The sequence below is a fragment of the Lepus europaeus genome, chromosome 19 (genome assembly GCF_033115175.1).
Source record: "Lepus europaeus isolate LE1 chromosome 19, mLepTim1.pri, whole genome shotgun sequence".
In the NCBI taxonomy this organism is placed as follows: domain Eukaryota; kingdom Metazoa; phylum Chordata; class Mammalia; order Lagomorpha; family Leporidae; genus Lepus; species Lepus europaeus.
This window is the reverse complement of record NC_084845.1, coordinates 17,658,688-17,676,667: the sequence shown is the minus strand read 5'-3', so window position 1 is coordinate 17,676,667 and position 17,980 is coordinate 17,658,688. Positions and strand designations below refer to the sequence as shown.

At 46.3% G+C, this 17,980-nt stretch overlaps 1 protein-coding gene across 1 annotated transcript in view; it reads right to left on the bottom strand.

Moving 5' to 3' along the window:
• CEP89 (centrosomal protein 89) overlaps positions 1-17,980 on the bottom strand; it is an 85,230-nt gene that overhangs the window by 39,790 nt on the left and 27,460 nt on the right. Inside the window, exons 5-9 of the mRNA XM_062176150.1 lie at positions 17,299-17,404; positions 10,133-10,161; positions 8,588-8,630; positions 3,338-3,556; positions 1,023-1,165 (exon numbers count right to left, since the gene is read on the bottom strand). Of these exons, the coding sequence (XP_062032134.1) occupies positions 1,023-1,165; positions 3,338-3,556; positions 8,588-8,630; positions 10,133-10,161; positions 17,299-17,404 (540 nt within the window). The remainder of the gene's footprint in view (positions 1-1,022; positions 1,166-3,337; positions 3,557-8,587; positions 8,631-10,132; positions 10,162-17,298; positions 17,405-17,980) is intronic.

Sequence of the window (17,980 nt, the reverse complement as noted above, 5' to 3'; positions counted from 1 at the left end):
AAGCAGAGGTGATCACAGGCCCACCTATGCCCCTGCTCCCAGGAACCGCAGCCCAGGGCTGCCTGCAGCACGAGGCTGATACACTTCCCTTACAGTCTGCCTAGTGCTTCAGTTGTTTATAGCAGGAGGGCAAATCTCACAGGCAAGCAATGGCCCTGACAGGATACTTTCTTGTTGAACAAAAACTTTCCAATGCGTTCACCTTAACATCTACCTCATCACTCATGCATTCAGTCAACATTGTAAACTCATTAAGTCCTTGCAGACATTGTGAAACGATCCTTGTTAAGGATTTTATGGACTAATTACAGAGATAAGTCTTCCAACATACATGAACATAAAACACAGGAAAGTGTACAGGGCAGCAAGCTATCAATCTCTTAAGACCAACACAACAAACAAACAACAACAACAACAAACACCCTGCAATAGTTTAAGAGATATCACTTCCAGCTGTAGTGATCAGGGAAGACTCTCAAAGAGAATGTGGCATTTGCACAGGGCAGAAAAGGAGTGCCTAGGGCGGGTGGGCTGTCCCTGGGCCTGCTTGCACAGCCCCCATAGCCCTGCAGAAGGCTCGGACCTGGGAAGTCTGTTCCCTGAGGTTCTGGTTCTCTTGTACTCCTCACAGCATCTGAGCAGCTTGCTCAGTAAGTCTGTGCAATTGAATTCTGCAGTCATTCCCAAAAAGTAAGAACTCATTTGTTTGTTTTCTGAGTTTGTGCACTGACGAGCACCAACTGTAACCTTGAGAACAGGTCTGAGCATGGAGCAGCAGACAGACTTTTCTTCCGTTATACGTTTCTCCATCAGCCCACTGTTTCATATGGAGTGTCTACTGGATGTGTTTGGGAAAGGAAGGCAGGCAACGGAATGATCCTCACAAAGACTATGCTTCGGATGCATCTATTTTTTATACCAGACTATAATAAACAACAATGCCTGAGAGTTGAGAATCAATTCATCAGTAAGGGATAAAAGAAAACCCGAGAAGCTTGGTTTTTCATAACTGGAAACATTACCTCTTCCTTGGACAAATGCCTAAATTTTGTTTGATATCGACTCAGTTCTACATTCAAACGATGGATGGTCATTTTCAACCCGTCGTTTTCATCCACCAATTCTTGAGCTTGTTTCCTTAGATAAAGTAATTCAGATTCAGCAACTACCGAAAAAAATTAAGTTAATATTATAAGAAGTTTATGAAAATTTTATATAATTGCTAATCATTTTAGGCTTGTATAGGCAGTGAAATGTGTGTGGTAAATAAAGTTACTAACATTGAATAGTTAATTGTTTTTAAAGTTTTTACATGTACAATAATGTAAAATAAAATTTTAAATTGAAAAGAAATAGCCATTGTGTCACATGATAGAAAAACGTATGCACTGGGGATCAGCACTGTGGTGTAGCAGATAAAGTAGCCGCCTGCAGGGCCGGCATCCCATATGGGTGACGTTTCGAGGCAGGCTAATCCACTTCCGATCCAGCTCTCTGCTATGGCCTGGGAAAGCAGAAGATGGCCCAAGTCCTTGGGCCCCTGCACCCATGTAGGAGACCCAGAAGAAACTCCGGGTTCCTGGCTTCAGATCAGTTCAGCTCTAGCCATTGCAGCCATTTGGGGAGCAAGCCAAAGGATGGAAGATTTCTCTCTACCTCTGCCTCTCTGTAATTCGCCTTTAAAATAAATAAATAAATCTTAAAAAAAAAAAAAAAAGAGAGAGAGAGAGAAGAAAAGAAAGAAAGAAAAGAAAAGAAAGGAAAAGAAAACAAAAGAAAAATATTTGCCTAGAAAAATCATGTGCTGTGGTGTAGTAGGTAAAGCTGCTGCCTACAGTGCCAGCCAGCATCCTATATGGGCACCGGTTCGAGTCCCAGCTGCTCCACTTCTCATCCAGCTCTCTGCTATGGCCTGGGAAAGCAGTGTAGGATGGCCTGGGTCCTTGGGCCCCTGTACCTGCGTGGGAGACCAGGAGGAAGCTCCTGGCTCCTGGCTCTGGATGGGCACAGCTCCAGCCATTGCTGCCATTTGGGGAGTGAACCAGCGGATGGAAGACCTCTCTCTCTGCCTCTGCCTCTTTGTGACTCTATCTTTCAAATAAATGAGTCTTTAAAAATAATGGAAATTTTAGAACTTATAATCTTCCCAAATAGCATTGTCCTATTAGAAAAAATAATAGTAAACAGATCCCACAGGGTAACAGCACAAATAACAGTAGGTATCTAGAAATAAATGTGCCTAAGACAAGAAAGATGCAGGGTCTACATGAAGAAAACTTAGGTCATAATATTAGTCTTACAGACATATTAAAAAAAATTGGTGAATATTTTATATAAGCTTAGAGTTAAAAAATGATTTAACACCAAGGTATAAAGTAACAAAAGAAAAAATCCTATAGATTTAGTTGTATTATCATTAAACTAATAAAATATTACATATGTTGACAAATGACTAAAATCTTCAGTATATAAAAAGTTCCCACAAATCAATAAGAAAAACCTGAAGTATATAAATTTAAAGGTAGAAAGTTTATGAAAGAGAAAGAAAATGACCTGTAAGGATATGAAAAAAATTCAAACTCATCAATAATAAAAGAAATACAAGCTAAAATATAATTTCTTTCTCTTTGTGCTTATCAAATTAGCAAGGAGAATGCTGGTTAGTATGTGGTAAAAGAGACACTTTTATGTGATGCTCACAGGGATAAAAACTGACATGAGATACATGTAAGACATTATGCTGGGAAGGGCATTTAGAGCAGCAGTTAACACGCCACTTGGGATGCCTGCATCTCATATCAGAGTTTCTGGTTCAAGACCTAGCTCCTCTGCTTCCAACCTAGCTTCCTGCTAATATGCACCTGGGAGGCAGGCATGGGTTAAGTTAACATGATGGGTTAAGTATCTGGGTCCCTGCCACTCCTGCCACCCACACGGGAGACCCAGATTGTGTTCTGAAGGCTCCCGGCTTCATCCTGGTTCAGCCCCAGCTTATGGTATGGGCATTTGGCAAGTGAACCAATGGACACAAGATTTCTCTGTGTGTCTCATTCTCACTTTCCAGTCAAATTATTAAAATAATAATTTTTTTAAATGTTTAAAAGGTGCTATGCCAAGCATCAAGTTCCAAGAGAAGTATCAGAATTTCTTTAGCTAAACAATAGTAATGACATAGCAGATGAAACCAAACTTCAAAAAGCATAATATTAATGAAAGAATCTTCAGTATCACATATAAAATAACAATATGTACAACATACAATGTCAACGCTGCAATAATACAAGGAGTGAAGTGTTACGTATTCCTTAGCAATGGAACAACCGTGCGCCTGGCTCACCTCCCTGGGAGGACGCTTTCTCAGCTTCCTGCAGTGCACAGCTGTCGTCTTCCAGCCTCTTGCATTTTAAGTGCAGTTCTCTCATCGCTTCTTTCATTACATGCAGTTCAAGGATAAGTTCTTGATTTTTATTGTTCAGGAGCAAATTTTCTTCGCTTAATTCCTTGAACTTTTCTCGGGCTTTTTTTTTGCATATCTGACATGCTCCACCAGTTATATCTGAGATGGGATGAGAGAAAGCTTTAACATATTAATTGCTACTTATCCCTCTCCATCATAATCTCCTAAGGCTTCATTGCACAAACCATGTGAGCATCTACTTCCTACCAGGCCTGGTGCTGTGGTCTTCTGTCCCTGGAAAGGGAATGGCTGCCCAGGAAAAGGCATGTGCATGGCCGCAAGAGAGATGACAGAAGGGAGCTGAAAGCAAGCCCTGTGTTTGTGAGACAGCGTGGAGGCTTCATCTGCAGGTCACCAGGAGTCAGAAAGGGTTTGAGGTGACACCTGAAGGTCAATCGAGCACCTAATGCGCCCCACCCCCATCTGAGAAGGAATCCTGAGACTCGCTATCACACATGCAGGATCCCAGAGCGGGGAGGGTGCTGAGGCCGCACTGCCATGGGAGAGGCAAGGTCCTACACAGGTGTGGGCTGGCAGGGAGCTGGGTGGGAGCACGTGCACAGCGTCCCTTTACTACGCTGTAGGAGCTAGCCCCTTGGGCATGCTGCTGTGCTTGCAGACCTTATCAGCCAGCCTTCTGGTGACTGCAACTTTATGGGTGGAAAGTGGGGCCGGTTGGGCTGCCAGGTGGGCAGTGTCCTTCTGAGGGTGAGAGGGAGGTCGGAATGGAAAGGTGAGACTCAATATGGTGTCACTATGGCTTGCTGTCACACAGGCAGAGGTGTGAAAACTGGAAGAATGGATCGCAATGAGATCCAACTGAGAGGCTCCAAGGGTCAGCACTAGAGTGGAGACAGAGAGGAAAGGAAGTATGACAGAAGGTCAGCAGATAAAACCTGACAGGCATCAGGACTAGGTTGGTGTGGGAAGCAAGGGGGGGAGCAATTCAAGAATGACCACTGTCAAGATAAAAATTATAGGAGGGGGCCAGCGCTGTGGCGTAGCGGGTAAAGCCGTGCCTGCAGTGCCGGCATCCCATACGGATGCCAGTTCAAGTCCCAGCTGCTCCACTTCCCGTCCAGCTCTCTGCTGCGGCCTGGGAAAGCAGAAGATGGCCCAAGTCCTTGGGCCCCTGCACTGGCATGGGAAGACCCAGAGGAAGCTCCTGGCAGCTAGCTTCAGATCAGCGCAGCTCCAGCCATTGCAGCCAATTGGGGAGTAACCCAGCGATGGAAGATTTCTCTTTCTGCTTCTTCTCTCTCTTTCAAATAAATAAATAAATCTTTTAAAAAAACTATAGGAGGCCACTGTTTTGGACTAACTCCTATAGTATGAGCAGACTAAACATGAAAGTGGGGTTACTCAACTGAGCAAGCTGTTACCTGACCTCAGGGAGGAGAAAGAGACAATAACCAGATTTCTCAAATAGGCCTGACAATCTCTAATCCTTATGAAAAGCAGCCCGACCTTAACTAATCAGTTAACTTTCCTATTGTTCTGTCTCCCTGGCCCTGCCTTCCAAGGATAGTAACTTGTAATTGTTTCTGCTTTCTTCAGTCCTCTCTGTCCATAAAGCCAAACTTTTCTGCTCAGCTCACTGGAACCCTCATTCTATTTTTTTACACTTGATCTTAGCCAAAAGGCCGAGAAGCGATCTATTTTTTTAGAATGAAGTATTGCCCCATTCTCCAATCATTAATACAGCCAATTAAGATTTTTAGTTAAAGGTGTTGTAATTTGGTCCTTTGACACTGACCCTGACAAGGAACACAAAGTGAAGGAGAAGAGTGGGGATGGAAGGGAGAGGGGCAGGCAACTCGGGTTACGATGTGGGCCCAGAGCTCCAAGGGCAACCTCAGCTGGAGAGAGTCAGTGAGGAGCTGTCAGCACCAGAAGAGAAACAGAGTCAGAAAGGATTTGAAGAAGGAATTGATGCTATTGCACACCCTGGAAGGCAGCTGCTGATGGCCTAAGTACTTGGGTCCCCACCATCCACTTGGGAGACCCAGATTGAGTTCTGGGCTCCTGACTTTAGCCTGGCTCCACCCCAGCTCTTGTTGGTATTTGGGAAGTGAACTATCTCTCTCTGCCTTTCAAATAAATTAAAAACAAAATTAAGAGGCCAGTGTTGTGGCACAGTGGGTTAAAATGCCACCTGCAGTGCTGGCATCCCATATGCAAGTGAGTTTGAGTCCCAGCTGTTCCACTTCCAATCCAGCTCCCTGCTAATGCACCTGGGAAAGCAGCAGAAGATGGCACAAGTACTTGGGCCCCTGCACCCCGGTGGGAGTCTCGGATGAAGTTCCTGGCCTGGCTCCTGGCTATGGCCTGGCCAAGCTCTGGCCACTGGGGCCATTTGGGGAGTGAACCAACGATGGAAGACTTCTCTCTCTGCCTCTGCCTCTCTCTCTCTGTGTAACTCTGCCTTTCAAATAAATAAATAAATAAATCCTTTAAAAAATTTTAAAAGTAGGAATAGCAATAAAAGTTGGAGGACAACAGAGATAGGTATTCTATGGAGAGACACTCATTCTAAATATGGAGTAAAATAGTTAGCTGTGCGGGAGGTCATAAACCACATAGCCCTGCCCTCTGCAATTCTATCCTATTTGTCTGTCAGACCCTTTCCAAGGATACCCAATTTTCATCTGGGACCTGAGGAAGGGCTGCCAAGTAAAAATGCATATTAAGCTCCACGTGAAATTTCAGGGAGGTGTCATAATCTCCCAGGTGATGACACTACCTCATAAAAGAAGGCACTGGAACGTGCTTGCTCTCTTCCAAAGAGAGAAGGTGTTGAGGGTGTTCCTTCTCTACTTCCTCTCCCTCATCCTCTTCTCTCTTTGGCCCACTCTAACTATGCCTGTGTGTGTGTTTGCTTTCTTACCTTCTGAATAAACTTTATCACCTTGTGCACTATATATGTGCCTGTGCTTGAAATACTTTTTAAGTAAGAGCTAAGGACCTAGATTAATAAAATTAAACCCTACTTCTCCCACATCAAAAGGAGGGCACACCTCCCAGTAGAGGTAGAGGCAGATGTCCCGTGAACAGACAAGAGTGGGAGAGCTGGGGGCTTCAGAGAGCCTCTCCTGACCCAACATACATACACCCAGTCCCTAGAACACGAAAGGACAGGCTAAGAAATGGGTAATCCCACAGCTACACTGGACACAAGAACGGAACCACAAGGAATTCCAGAGGGAAAACAGAGGAGATTAGATTGAAGACAAAGCCACGGCCTACAAAGTACAAGAGGTGAGTTACAAAAAGGGGAGTGGTTGCAGGGATACACCTTGACCCGGTAGGAGCAGTGATACCACACAGCCTGCAAAGAGCTGAGGCAGGGCTAGTTACAGCACAAGAGCAGAAGTAGCAAGGGAATCACCTCCCTGGGCCAGGCAGCACCAGTAAAATGTGGGCCCCTCCCCGGGCAGGACATTCAGAATCTGAGGTCAGAGACGCAAGGTAGGTCAGGGGTCTGTAGAAGCCCAGGAGGAAGAGAGGGATCCCACATCGCCTGGCTGATTGTACATCCTGCCCCTGCCTGTCAGTCATAGGAGACAAGCTGCACACCTGGCAGTCTGGCTGGTCTCCCCTCTCCAAGCAGCCTGTAGTGGACACACAACATCCTAGACAGGCCTCTAGGGACCAGGATGTGCCTACACCATAAAGCATCAAGTAACTGAGCCAACAGATGCACCAAAGTCAAACAAGAAAGGAAAGAGGGGCTGCAGCCCAGACAGTAACACCGGAATGAGTGTAGTAGGATTCTCAGAGATGCAAGTCAGTATCGCACCAGAGTCAACATTTTGATTAATAACATAAATTCAAGTCATGGGCTAGACAGCAGAATACCTGTAACATAGAATGGACCTAACTTATGGACCAGAAGCCAGAGTTCTGGCGGTCTCCCAGAGTATGGCCCTAAAGATGTTGAGACAGAGGGTGAAAATCACTCCAATCTGACCTGGAGGATGAACGGTGGGGGTATAGACAGGGTTTGGGTTTGTCTCTCAAAGGCTCACGTGACAGAGGCGTGGTCCCCAGTGTGATCATATGAAAAGGTGGTGGGGCCTTTAAGTGGTGAAGGGGGGGAGGGGGATGGCTGTAGTCCTTGGAAGCGATCAAGAGAATTCTTACAGGAGCCCCGGGCAGCTCCTGCGAGAGCGAGCTGTTACAGAAGAGTGAGCCTGGCCGCAGAAGCCCTCTGATGTCCTGTTTCACCGTGTGATTCCTCTCACACATGTCCCCCGCTCCCACCCCCTCACATGCTGCCTGCCACATAGCCCTGACCAGAGGTTGAACAAAGCAGGCCACTTGACTTTAGACTGTTATCCTCCAAAACTATGAGCTAAATCAGCCTCTTTGCTTTATGCGTGATCCAGGCTCAGGTATTCTGTTATAGCAACAGGCTCAGACTGGGATTTTCAGATTGGTGATATGAAACACAACAGCCAAACACTGCAAAAATCCGCTGTGGAAGATACTAAAGTGCTCCAAATTACACCCAGAGTGTACCCCAGAAAGCACCTCAACACCTCTCCCTTGGCCTTCAGTCCCTGAGCAGAGCCCTTGTTTGTGCCACTCATCCCTAGGGGATACACACACACACACACACACACACCTCTCAGGGTATGGACCCTCCTTGTGAGGAAAAGACAGAAGTTCAATACTTAATACCTCTTCCCAATTCCAATAACAGGGGACAGAAGCAGCAGCATTTACAGGAAAAAGCTTGAGTTTCATCTTCAGCTCAGAGGGTCTGAGTGTTCTCTAAAACAGTAAGCTTTTCGGGGCAGGCATTGTAGCACAGCAGGTAAAGCCTGGGATACCGGCATCCCATGTGGGTGCCGGTTCACGTGTCAGAGGCTCCGCTTCTGATCCGGGTCCCTACTAATGGCCTGGGGAAAGCAGTAGAAGATGGCCCAACTGTTTGGGCCTCCGCCACCCACATGGGAGACTCAGATGAAGCTCCTGCTTCGTCCTGGCCATTAAGGCCATCTGAGGAGTGAACCAGAGGGTGGAAGATATTTCTATTTCTCCCTCTCTCTGTAACTCTTTCAAATAAATAAATCTTTAAAAAAAAAGTAAGCTCTTCAATCATAACAACATTCAAAAGGCCAATACCTGGGGAGGGTGAAAGCTTTTCACACAACGACATCTCTTCATCCTAGGAAGGAAAAACGCAAGAGTATGAACACAGAGCTTCCCACCTCCCAAAAGTGGACACGGGCAACTGGGACGTCACTCTTCAGGTGTTATCAGCACACCTCCCCCTTCATTTTGCCTCCTGTGGTTTGGTGTGTTTTTGTTTTTGTTTTTGTTTTAGAAACTTGAGTGTCCAATGTTTTTTTGCTTTTGTTTTTGAGAGCCCAACAGAGAACTCCCACCTGCTGATTCACACCCCAGACACCAGCATCAGCTGGGACTGAGTTGGGCTGAAGCTGGGAGCCAGGAATGGAATCTGGATCTCCTCCAGGGTTGTCAGGAACCCAATCACTTGAGTTACGGCCACTATGTTCCATGGTCTGCAGTAGCAGGAAGCTGGAGTCAGGCATCAAACCCATGCATCTTAACCACCAGGCCAGATTCCCATACCTCTACTGCTTTATATAAGTGACTCAAACCTGCAGGGTCTTTCTTCCTGGTGGGTTCTCTGAGGCAGCGAGGGAAGTCCTATCTGCACCCTCCACCTGCCTTTTTGCCTGTGAGTTCAGTGACTGGGTCCTTTCACACAGTCATAGGAGCAACAGGCCATCCGTTTACTTTCCAAAACATGTGAGAGGAGGCCCTTGGCCTAGCAGTTAAGACACCCACATCCCACCATCAGAATACCTGGGTTCAGTGCCTGGATCCAGCTCCTAACTCCAACTCCCACTGACACGGACCCTGGGAGGCAGCAGTGGCTCAAGTAAGTGGGTTCCCACTACACATGTGACCTGGACTGAGTTCCCAACTCCCAGCCTCATGCTGGCCCGGCCCAGCCCAGCCTGTTGCAGGCGTGTGGAGAGGGAACCAGCAGATGGGATCTCCCTCTCAATTGCTCTCTCTGCTGCTAAAACAAACAAACAAACAAACAAAGCGCATGATATGGCTCAAACGCAGAGCAGAGATGCGCAAGGCAGACGCCAAATGGGCCATTTCACATTTTTGCCATGTGCAAAAAGGACCCCACCAAATGCAGTGAGGCAAGTTTTAAAAATGCTGACAAAAGAATATAAAAAACCTTGCTTCTCAATCCACACTTAGAGGAAGAGGAAGCCTTTAAACTTTTGTTGATTTTTCCATTACACATTAGTATTACAGGAAGCTTAAAATTTCTGCTGAAAAAGCAGATAAGTGTATAAGTTCTACTAGAAATGTTCAATTTTTAAATTAGTATGACATCACATTATTAAAAACTTAAATTGCAACTATTTCCATGTTTTCAAGGTAGTTACTGTGTATTCATTCTAGAAATTATGTGATTTTAAACCTTTCAGTACTTTGCTTTCATTATTAAAGTATGGAAAACAAAAGTTTCCTCGTTGACTTAAAAGTATTTAAAAGAAACATTCAAGAAGAAAGGACACTTAAGGGAAGATTTTCTTCCCCCCACAATCATAGGAGATGCTTAAAAATTATGGAGGAAATTCTATCTACTGAGAATATCAGGTTTTTTAAAAATCTTACCTTTAAATTTAGAACCACATGTGTATCATCTGAGTAAGAAAAAAAGGAAAAAAAACTTTTAAAAGCAGATAAATTTGACAGCTCAGAAGACTTAAATCACAGAAACTCAGCTCCTGCACCAAGGAGGACATGGGTGTGGCGAGCGGGGAACGGGTGAGGCAGGGAGCCTGCCTCTGCTTTGCCCATGGCTCTTCACAATGCTTGTTCACGTGCACCTCTGGTGGCACACGTGATTGTGGAACCAAGGCCAAACGTCACCGGGAACCTGAGTCCTTGCCGTGCTGGGCCCCTCCCCCTGTGCTCGCCACACATCCACCTACTGTTGTTCAGACGGGCTCAGGCTGACTCCTCTCATGGCTCTGCTTAGAAGTAGCATCCAACTGGGCCAGAAAAATAGGATGGGATTTCAAAGAGTTCATGGAAAATGAATTAAAGTCTATTGCAGTGCAAAAAAAGAAAGAAAAATCTGAAATCCACATAGTTGTGTTTCTTTTCTTTTCTTTTCTTTTTTTTTTGACAGGCAAAGTGGACAGTGAGAGAGAGAGACAGAGAGAAAGGTCTTCCTTTGCCATTGGTTCACCCCCCAAGTGGCTGCTACAGCTGGCGCGCTGTGCCGATCTGAAGCCAGGAGCCAGGTGTTTCCCCCTGGTCTCCCATGCGGGTGCGGGGCCCAAGCACTTGGGCCATCCTCCACTGCCTTCCCGGGCCACAGCAGAGAGCTGGACTGGAAGAGGAACAACCGGGACAGAATCTGGCGCCCCAACCGGGACTAGAACCCGGTGTGCCGGCGCCACAGGTGGAGGATTAGCCTGGTGAGCAGCGGCGCCAGCCCATAGTTGTGTTTCTTAAAAAAATTTTTTTTAAAGATTCCTTTATTTATTTGGAAGTCAGAGTCACAAAGGGAGAGAGATAGATCCCACACCCACTGGTTCACTCCCCAAACAGTCACGACGGCTGGGGCTGTGCCAGGCCAAAGCCAGGAGCCAGCAGCTTCTTCTGGGTCTCCCACAGGGTGCAGGGGCCCAAGCCCTTTGGCCATCTTCAACTGCTTTCCCAGGCCATAGCAGAGAGCTGGATTGAAGCACCTGGGACACTGAACTGATGCCCATATGGGATGTCAGTGTCACAGACAGAAGTTTTACCAGCTATGCCATAATGACGGCCCAAAACAATTTTTTTTAATAATAGATACTTTTCATTTAACTTTTGGAAGTCCCCTCATCATTGTTCCTTGAAAAAAACTGCTCAAATGATGAAGGTGATGTATACTCTGTTGCACTGAAATGCTGGACGTGACTTTAACTTTCTACTGTTAGCTTACAAAGCATAATAACTGGCTGAAAATACATTAGAAACCAATGTACCAAATACAAAGGGCACAATCTCTACAGAATTCACAAAACAGGGGTTGGCACTGTGGTGTAGCAGGTAAAGCTGCCGCCTGCAGTGCCAGCATCCCATATGGACGCCAGTTTGAGTCCCAGCTGCTCCACTTCCAATCCAGCTCTCCGCTAAGGCCTGGGAAAGCAGTAGGAGATGGCCCAAGTCCTTGGGACCCTGCACCTGCATGGGTGACCTGGAAGAAGCTCCTGGCTTTGGATTGGTGCAGCTCTGGCCATTGCAGCCAATTGGGGAGTGAACCAGTAGACAGAAGACTCACTCTCTCTCTCTCTCTCTCTCTCTCTCTGCCTCTTCTTCTCTCTCTGTAACTCTGCCTTTCAAATAAATAAATCTTTTTAAAAAATTCACAAAAAAAGCAAAAATGATTAAAGACACATGAAAATTCTAAATCTACTTCCTTATTTGTTACAATTACCAAGAGTTGAACAGTTAATCATTAAAGAGCTTTTTTTGTTTTGTTTTTACTAAAATAAGATTTTTTTAAAGACTCATTTATTGGGGCACCACTTGCAGTGCCAGCATCCATATGGACTCTGGTTGGAGTCCCATCTGCTCCACTTCTGATCCAGCACTCTGCTACCACCTGGGAAGGCAGCAGAAGATGGCCCAAGTTCTTGAGCCCCTGAACCAGCATGGGAGACCTGGAGCAGACTCCAGGCTCCTGGCTTTGGATCGGCTCAACTCCAGCTGTTGAAGCCATTTGGGGAATGAAACAGCATATAGAAGACCTCTCTCTCGCTGCCTCTGCCTCTGTAACTCTTTCAAATAAATAAACAAATCTTAAAAAAAAAAAAAATGGACCAGCACTGTGGCACAGTGGGTTACAGCCCCAGCCTGCAGTGCCCACATCCCATACGGGAGCTTGTTTGGCTTGTTTGGGTCCCAGCTGCTCCACTTCTGATCCAGCTCTCTGCTATCGCCTGGCAAAGCAGTGGAAGACGGCCCAAGTCCTTGAAGACCTCTCTCTCTCTCTCTCTCTCTCTCTCTCTCTCTGCTTCTGCCTCTCTGTAACTCTGCCTTTCAAATACATAAATAAATCCTTAAAAATAAAAGATTTGAAAGGCACAGTGACAGTAGAGAGGGAGAAACAGACAGAGACAGAGAGAGCTCTCCCATTCTCTGCTTCACTCTCCAAATGGCCACAACCACCAAGGCTGGGCCAGGCTGAAGCCAGGAGCCCAAAACTGCATTCAAGTCTCTCATGTGGGTGGCAGGGGCCCAAGTACTTAGACCATCTTCCTCTGCTTTCCCAGGTGCATTAGCAGAGAGCTGGATCAGAAGCAGAGCAGCTGGGACTCGACCCAGTGCCCACATGGGATAACGGTGTCCTAAGTGGCATCTAACCTGCTGCGGTGCCACCATGCCAGCCCTGATGAACTGCTTTTAAGCAAACCATTATCAGGTCAAATGTCCCGGGACAACTTAGACTGTCAACTGGTAAAACCCTACCCTTTTCTTCCACATCCAGCACAGTGAAACCTCCTCTCCTTGCCGCCTTCTCTAAGGCAAACAACACTAACTGCTCCCCTGGTCTTTGTGCCCACCTCCACTCCTTGGTGTTCCAGAGAACAGTCCACTGAACATACCCTCCTCCACTATTGGAATGTGGGGGGAAGAGCCTGTGGCTCTGTCATCTCTGATACACAGTAGGGACGCTAAATAATTTCTGATGAGTGAACATTTCAAGTGATAAATAATAAATTCACATCCTTAAAATAAATAACATCCTTAAAACAGTTTTGATACCATCCCCTACAATGCTACATTGGGTCTTATTGCTTCTATAAATTTAATGGAATTTTCTAGGTCCTCTTTAAATTCTTCACAAAATAGAGTGGTGCCAATATGGAAATAAATTAAGAAGAAAGAGAAAATGCTGAGGCTGGTGCTGTGGTGCAGTGGGGTAAGCATCAGTCTGCAGCACCAGCATCCCATAAGGGTGCCGGTTCAATTCCTGACTGCTCCACTTCTGATCCAGCTCCCCACTAATGCGCCTGGGAAAGAAGTGGAGGATGGCCCAAGTCCTTGGGCCACTACATCCATGTCGGAGACCTGGAAGAAGCTCCTGGCTTCAGATCGGCTCAGCTCTGACCATTGCAGCCATTTGGGAAGTAAACCAGCAGATGGAGGACCACTCTCTATCTGTCTCTACCCCTCTCTGTAACTCTTTTTCAAGTAAATAAAAATAAATCTTTAAAAAAAAAAGAGAGAAAATTCTGGCAGTTCCAGAAGCTGGGTGATGAGCAGGTGGGAGTTCATTCCAGTCTTCTCTCTACTTTTGTCCATGTTCAAAATTATAATAAAAGGTTTAAAAGGAAAATTCAAATATTTTCCCCAAGAAACTAATAATTTCTCTAGTATCTTAGTTATCACTTATCAGAAAAAGAATATGATGGAAATCAAAGCTACGCTTTCTATCACCCAAGTTCTCTTTGGTATGGTGCGTCTGTGCTGCTCCTTTGACTGATGTACACATTTCTTCCCCATTTCCTTATTTCATCCCTCACAGATTTCCACAGTCTTCCCTTCTGCAATGCTATCATGGGCTAGGAGTACACACAATTAAAACAACACAAGTCTTCCACACGGGCATCCTATTGCAAAGATTATCATGCTAGGGACCGTCCCAACCTTTACAGAAATACATTCCTGTTGTCAAAAGTTTTAATGGGGGTGGGCACTGTGACACAGGTTAAGCCACCCTTGGGATGCCTGGTCCCACACTGGAGTGCTGATTCAAGTCCCAGCTACTCTGCTTCCAATCTAGCTCTGTATTCATGTGCCAAGACAGAGTGGATGAAGACTGAGGGAAGGCACTGGGATACACACGTGTCATTCCACGTATCCTTACTGTAACCTGACAAGAGAGACCATCCCAGACGGTGTCGAAGAAGGGTGCAGTCACTTCACTATGCTTCTTGTCACCCGGAAATGACAGAGGGGAAAACTGGAACACTGAGAGCCACAGAAAGGTTCCTGACATGTTGTCTGTGGATCACCCACATCAGACTCCCCAGGCACTTGCTGCAAAGACAGCTGAGGGCCTGGCCCGGGGCCACAGAATTAGAATTTGACATATGGAGATTTTCCACCAGTGACCAGAGCCTTTCAATGCCTTCCACAAACCAAGGACCACTGCAAGAGCTGCAATCCCGCACAGCCAGCACCTGTGCTCCAAGCTCATGTTTCAGGATCCACCTGTCACTGCCTGCTTGTTACATTTTATCCCTGCCAGAGGCATCAGACGCTTCATCGGTAGAGGGCGCTGGAGAGACACGGGAGAGAAGAATTTGCCTCAGGATTAGACTTCTTTTCCCTGTGCTCCTTTTTTTTTTTTTTTTTTTTTTTTTTGGTGGCCAGCAACCGCAGCAGCTGCCCATGGGTGGCTTCCCTTGACACACCCTACCTGAGAGGAGAGCACCTTAACTGCCTGTGGCAGGCCATGGCTACCCTCTCTCCAACAAGGTCTGGACACCAGCTCTGGGTAAGGCTCTCCCGGGTTTCTCTCCTCTCAGAGACTGCATCAGCAGCCTAGGGAGCAGCTGCTGGTGCTGCGTTCTTGAGTGTTCTCTTTACCTCTCAGTAGGCAATCCTGCTGTAATCAATAATTCTTTATTGGAGGAGGCTTCAAAAAGTTCAAAGACATGAATGGCTGACACAGGGATTAGTCGCCACTGGAACGCCCTCATCCCTCATCAGAGTGCCTGGTTGGACTCCTGGCTCCTCTGCTTCTGATCCAGCTTCCTGCTAATGTGTGCCTGCCCTCTGGGAGGCAGTGGAACACGGCCCAAGTCCTTGGGTATCTGTCATCCATGTGGGAGACCTGGATGGACTTCCAGGCTCCTAGCACTGGCCTGGCCCAGTCCTGGCTGTTGCAAGTATCTGGGGAGTAAATGGGCAGATGAAGATGTGTCTCTGCCTCTCTTTCAAATAAAATTAAAATAAATATTCTTTAAAAATCCACAGAAAACTGAATTAAAAGATAAGTTTATTTTGGTGCAATAAAGTTAAAATCCTTGTGAGTTTTAGCCTAACGTCCAGTTTTCATGAACTTTTTGAAGATTTCCTACATTAAATTTTCTCTCTTTAGTTACTTTTGAGGTCTGTCTCTTGACTGGATCCTGATTTATAGGTGACACATCAGGCCACCTAGCAGAGATGTCATAAAACAGAGGGGGGCCGGTGCTGTGGTGTAGTGGGTAAAACCCCACCTGCAGTGTCAGCATCCTATATGGGTGCTGGTTCTAGTCCTGCTGCTCCACTTCTGATCCAGCTCTCTGCTATGGCCTAAGAAAGCAGTGGAAGATGGCCCAAGTCCTTGGGCCCCTGCACCCGCATGGGAGACAAAGAGACTCCTGGCTTTGGATCAGCGCAGCTCCAGCCATTGTGGCCAATTGGAAATGGACCAGCGGATGGAAGACCTCTCTCTCTCTGCCTCTCCTCTCTCTGTATAACTCTTTCAAATAAATAAATAAATCTTTAAAAAAAAAAAAAGAAAGAAAACAGAGGAAGAGGCCACACAGACATAGGAAGATCTTTAGGATGCACTGTGAGATGAAAGAGACAGGGGATACTGTGTGGCACAGTGGGTCAGTTAAACCATCACTTGGGACACCTGCATCTTATATCAGAGTGCTGAATTGATTCCTGGCTATTCTGCTTACAATCTATCTTCTGGCTAACGCATCTGCACCTGGGAAGGCAGCATGAGATGGCTCAGGTGCTTGGGCCCCTGCCACCCATGTGGGAGACCTGGATGGCATTTCAGACTCCTGGTTTCAGCCTGGCCCACCACCTAGCCATTGTGGTCATTGTGGAGTGAACCTGTGGATGGAAGATCTTTTTCTGTTTTCTGTCACTATGCCTTTCAAATATATAGATGAGAGAGAGAGAGAGAGAGAGAGGAAGGAAGAAAAAGAAGAGAAAAAAAAAGGCAGGTAACAAAATAGTATGTATCTTATATACACATACTTAAAACTGCTAAAAATCATCATCTATGGGAGTATAAGATTTGTATTCGATTTTTTTTTTTTTTGCAAAGACAGATATTTCTTCTCTAATTAAAGAAGAGATACACTTTTTACATGGATTCAATATTCCAGTGTTACTAGGCTAGCATTCTGTCTTCCAGTCACAAAGTCTAAGAGTTTCTGGAGCCCAGGCAGCTCCAAGGGCCCTGATAAAGGAGTTTCCTTTTGCTCACTATGTGTCAGGCTCTCTCACTTCCTAGATGTAAGGTACCTCTTGGGAAACTGAAAACTGTGTCCTACCGTGCCATAATGTGCTGCCTTCTCTCTCTCATTGTGCCAAATAAAATACATAAGGACTGGTAATGCTCACGTACAGAACTGAATTGGAAATACCTCCACCCACCCACTCACCTAACAGCCCTCGCCCTGGGCCCAGCATGGAAGACTGGACAGATGATCTTATCCACTCATTCCAGGGAGCACCAGGCACCAGGAAGACGAGGAAAGGTACAGGCAGAGCTTCATGGCAGAGCCAGGAACCCTCTTCCCCCCACCCTGGTCATGGGTCCCCTCACAGCTCAGGGAACAGACAACAGGGGCTGTGAGCACCCTGTACTTGGGGCAACTGAGTGCTTATTTTCAATGAAAATAAATTTTAAAATATAATCCTAGTTAAAACATCATAGAGCCACAGTATGGAGGGGAGATGCCTGCATCCCCCCAAAGTCACCATTGCTTATAGCAACAAACTGCTCTTACGTTTTGAAGTTATTTGCTTTTTGGTTGGTTGCTTACCTTTCCGTTGTGCATGCTGTGGTGCAGGAGGTGAGCCTGGAAATCCATCTGGCTCACACGGATTTTCATCATCGTCACTGTCCACCCACTGTGACAAAAGCACCTTCTGTTGTTACAAAAGACAAAGGAGGAGTAAATACGTGGCAAATGTCACCAGTATAAAATGTCCTCCTAACAAACTCAAAGGTCTTCTTTCACATTCTTTCTACTGCTATCCCTAGCCCTAAGCAACTAAGGTGTTTTCCTCCTTGAGACACAAAAGCCTACACTGGTGGGGCCAGATGAGCCTTCAGGCCTGGGAAAAGCCTGATTGGCAAAGGCATTGCCATCCAGCTTTTGCTGAGGCCGTACAAGGCTTCACATCCCAGCCCTGCTGCCCGGGGAAGCTTCCCTTCCTCATTCCTGCTGGGGAGCTCAGCACAGCACCCAACACCATCTTACCTGGTGCAGTAGTGACCAGTAATACCTGATCAGTGCTACTGACACTGTTACTCACTTGTCCATGGGACAAGAATGGCTGACCTGCTGGGAGAAGCTTCATCCAGGCACTTGTGTGGCTCAAGGCCCATCACGTGTGCTGACCAGGTGAGTCTACTGTACATGTGGCTTCCTGGGAACAGAACCCCTCTCTCTGTGAGCTACTCCCATGTGGGAGTCGGAAATGGTAACAGCCACAGAGGTG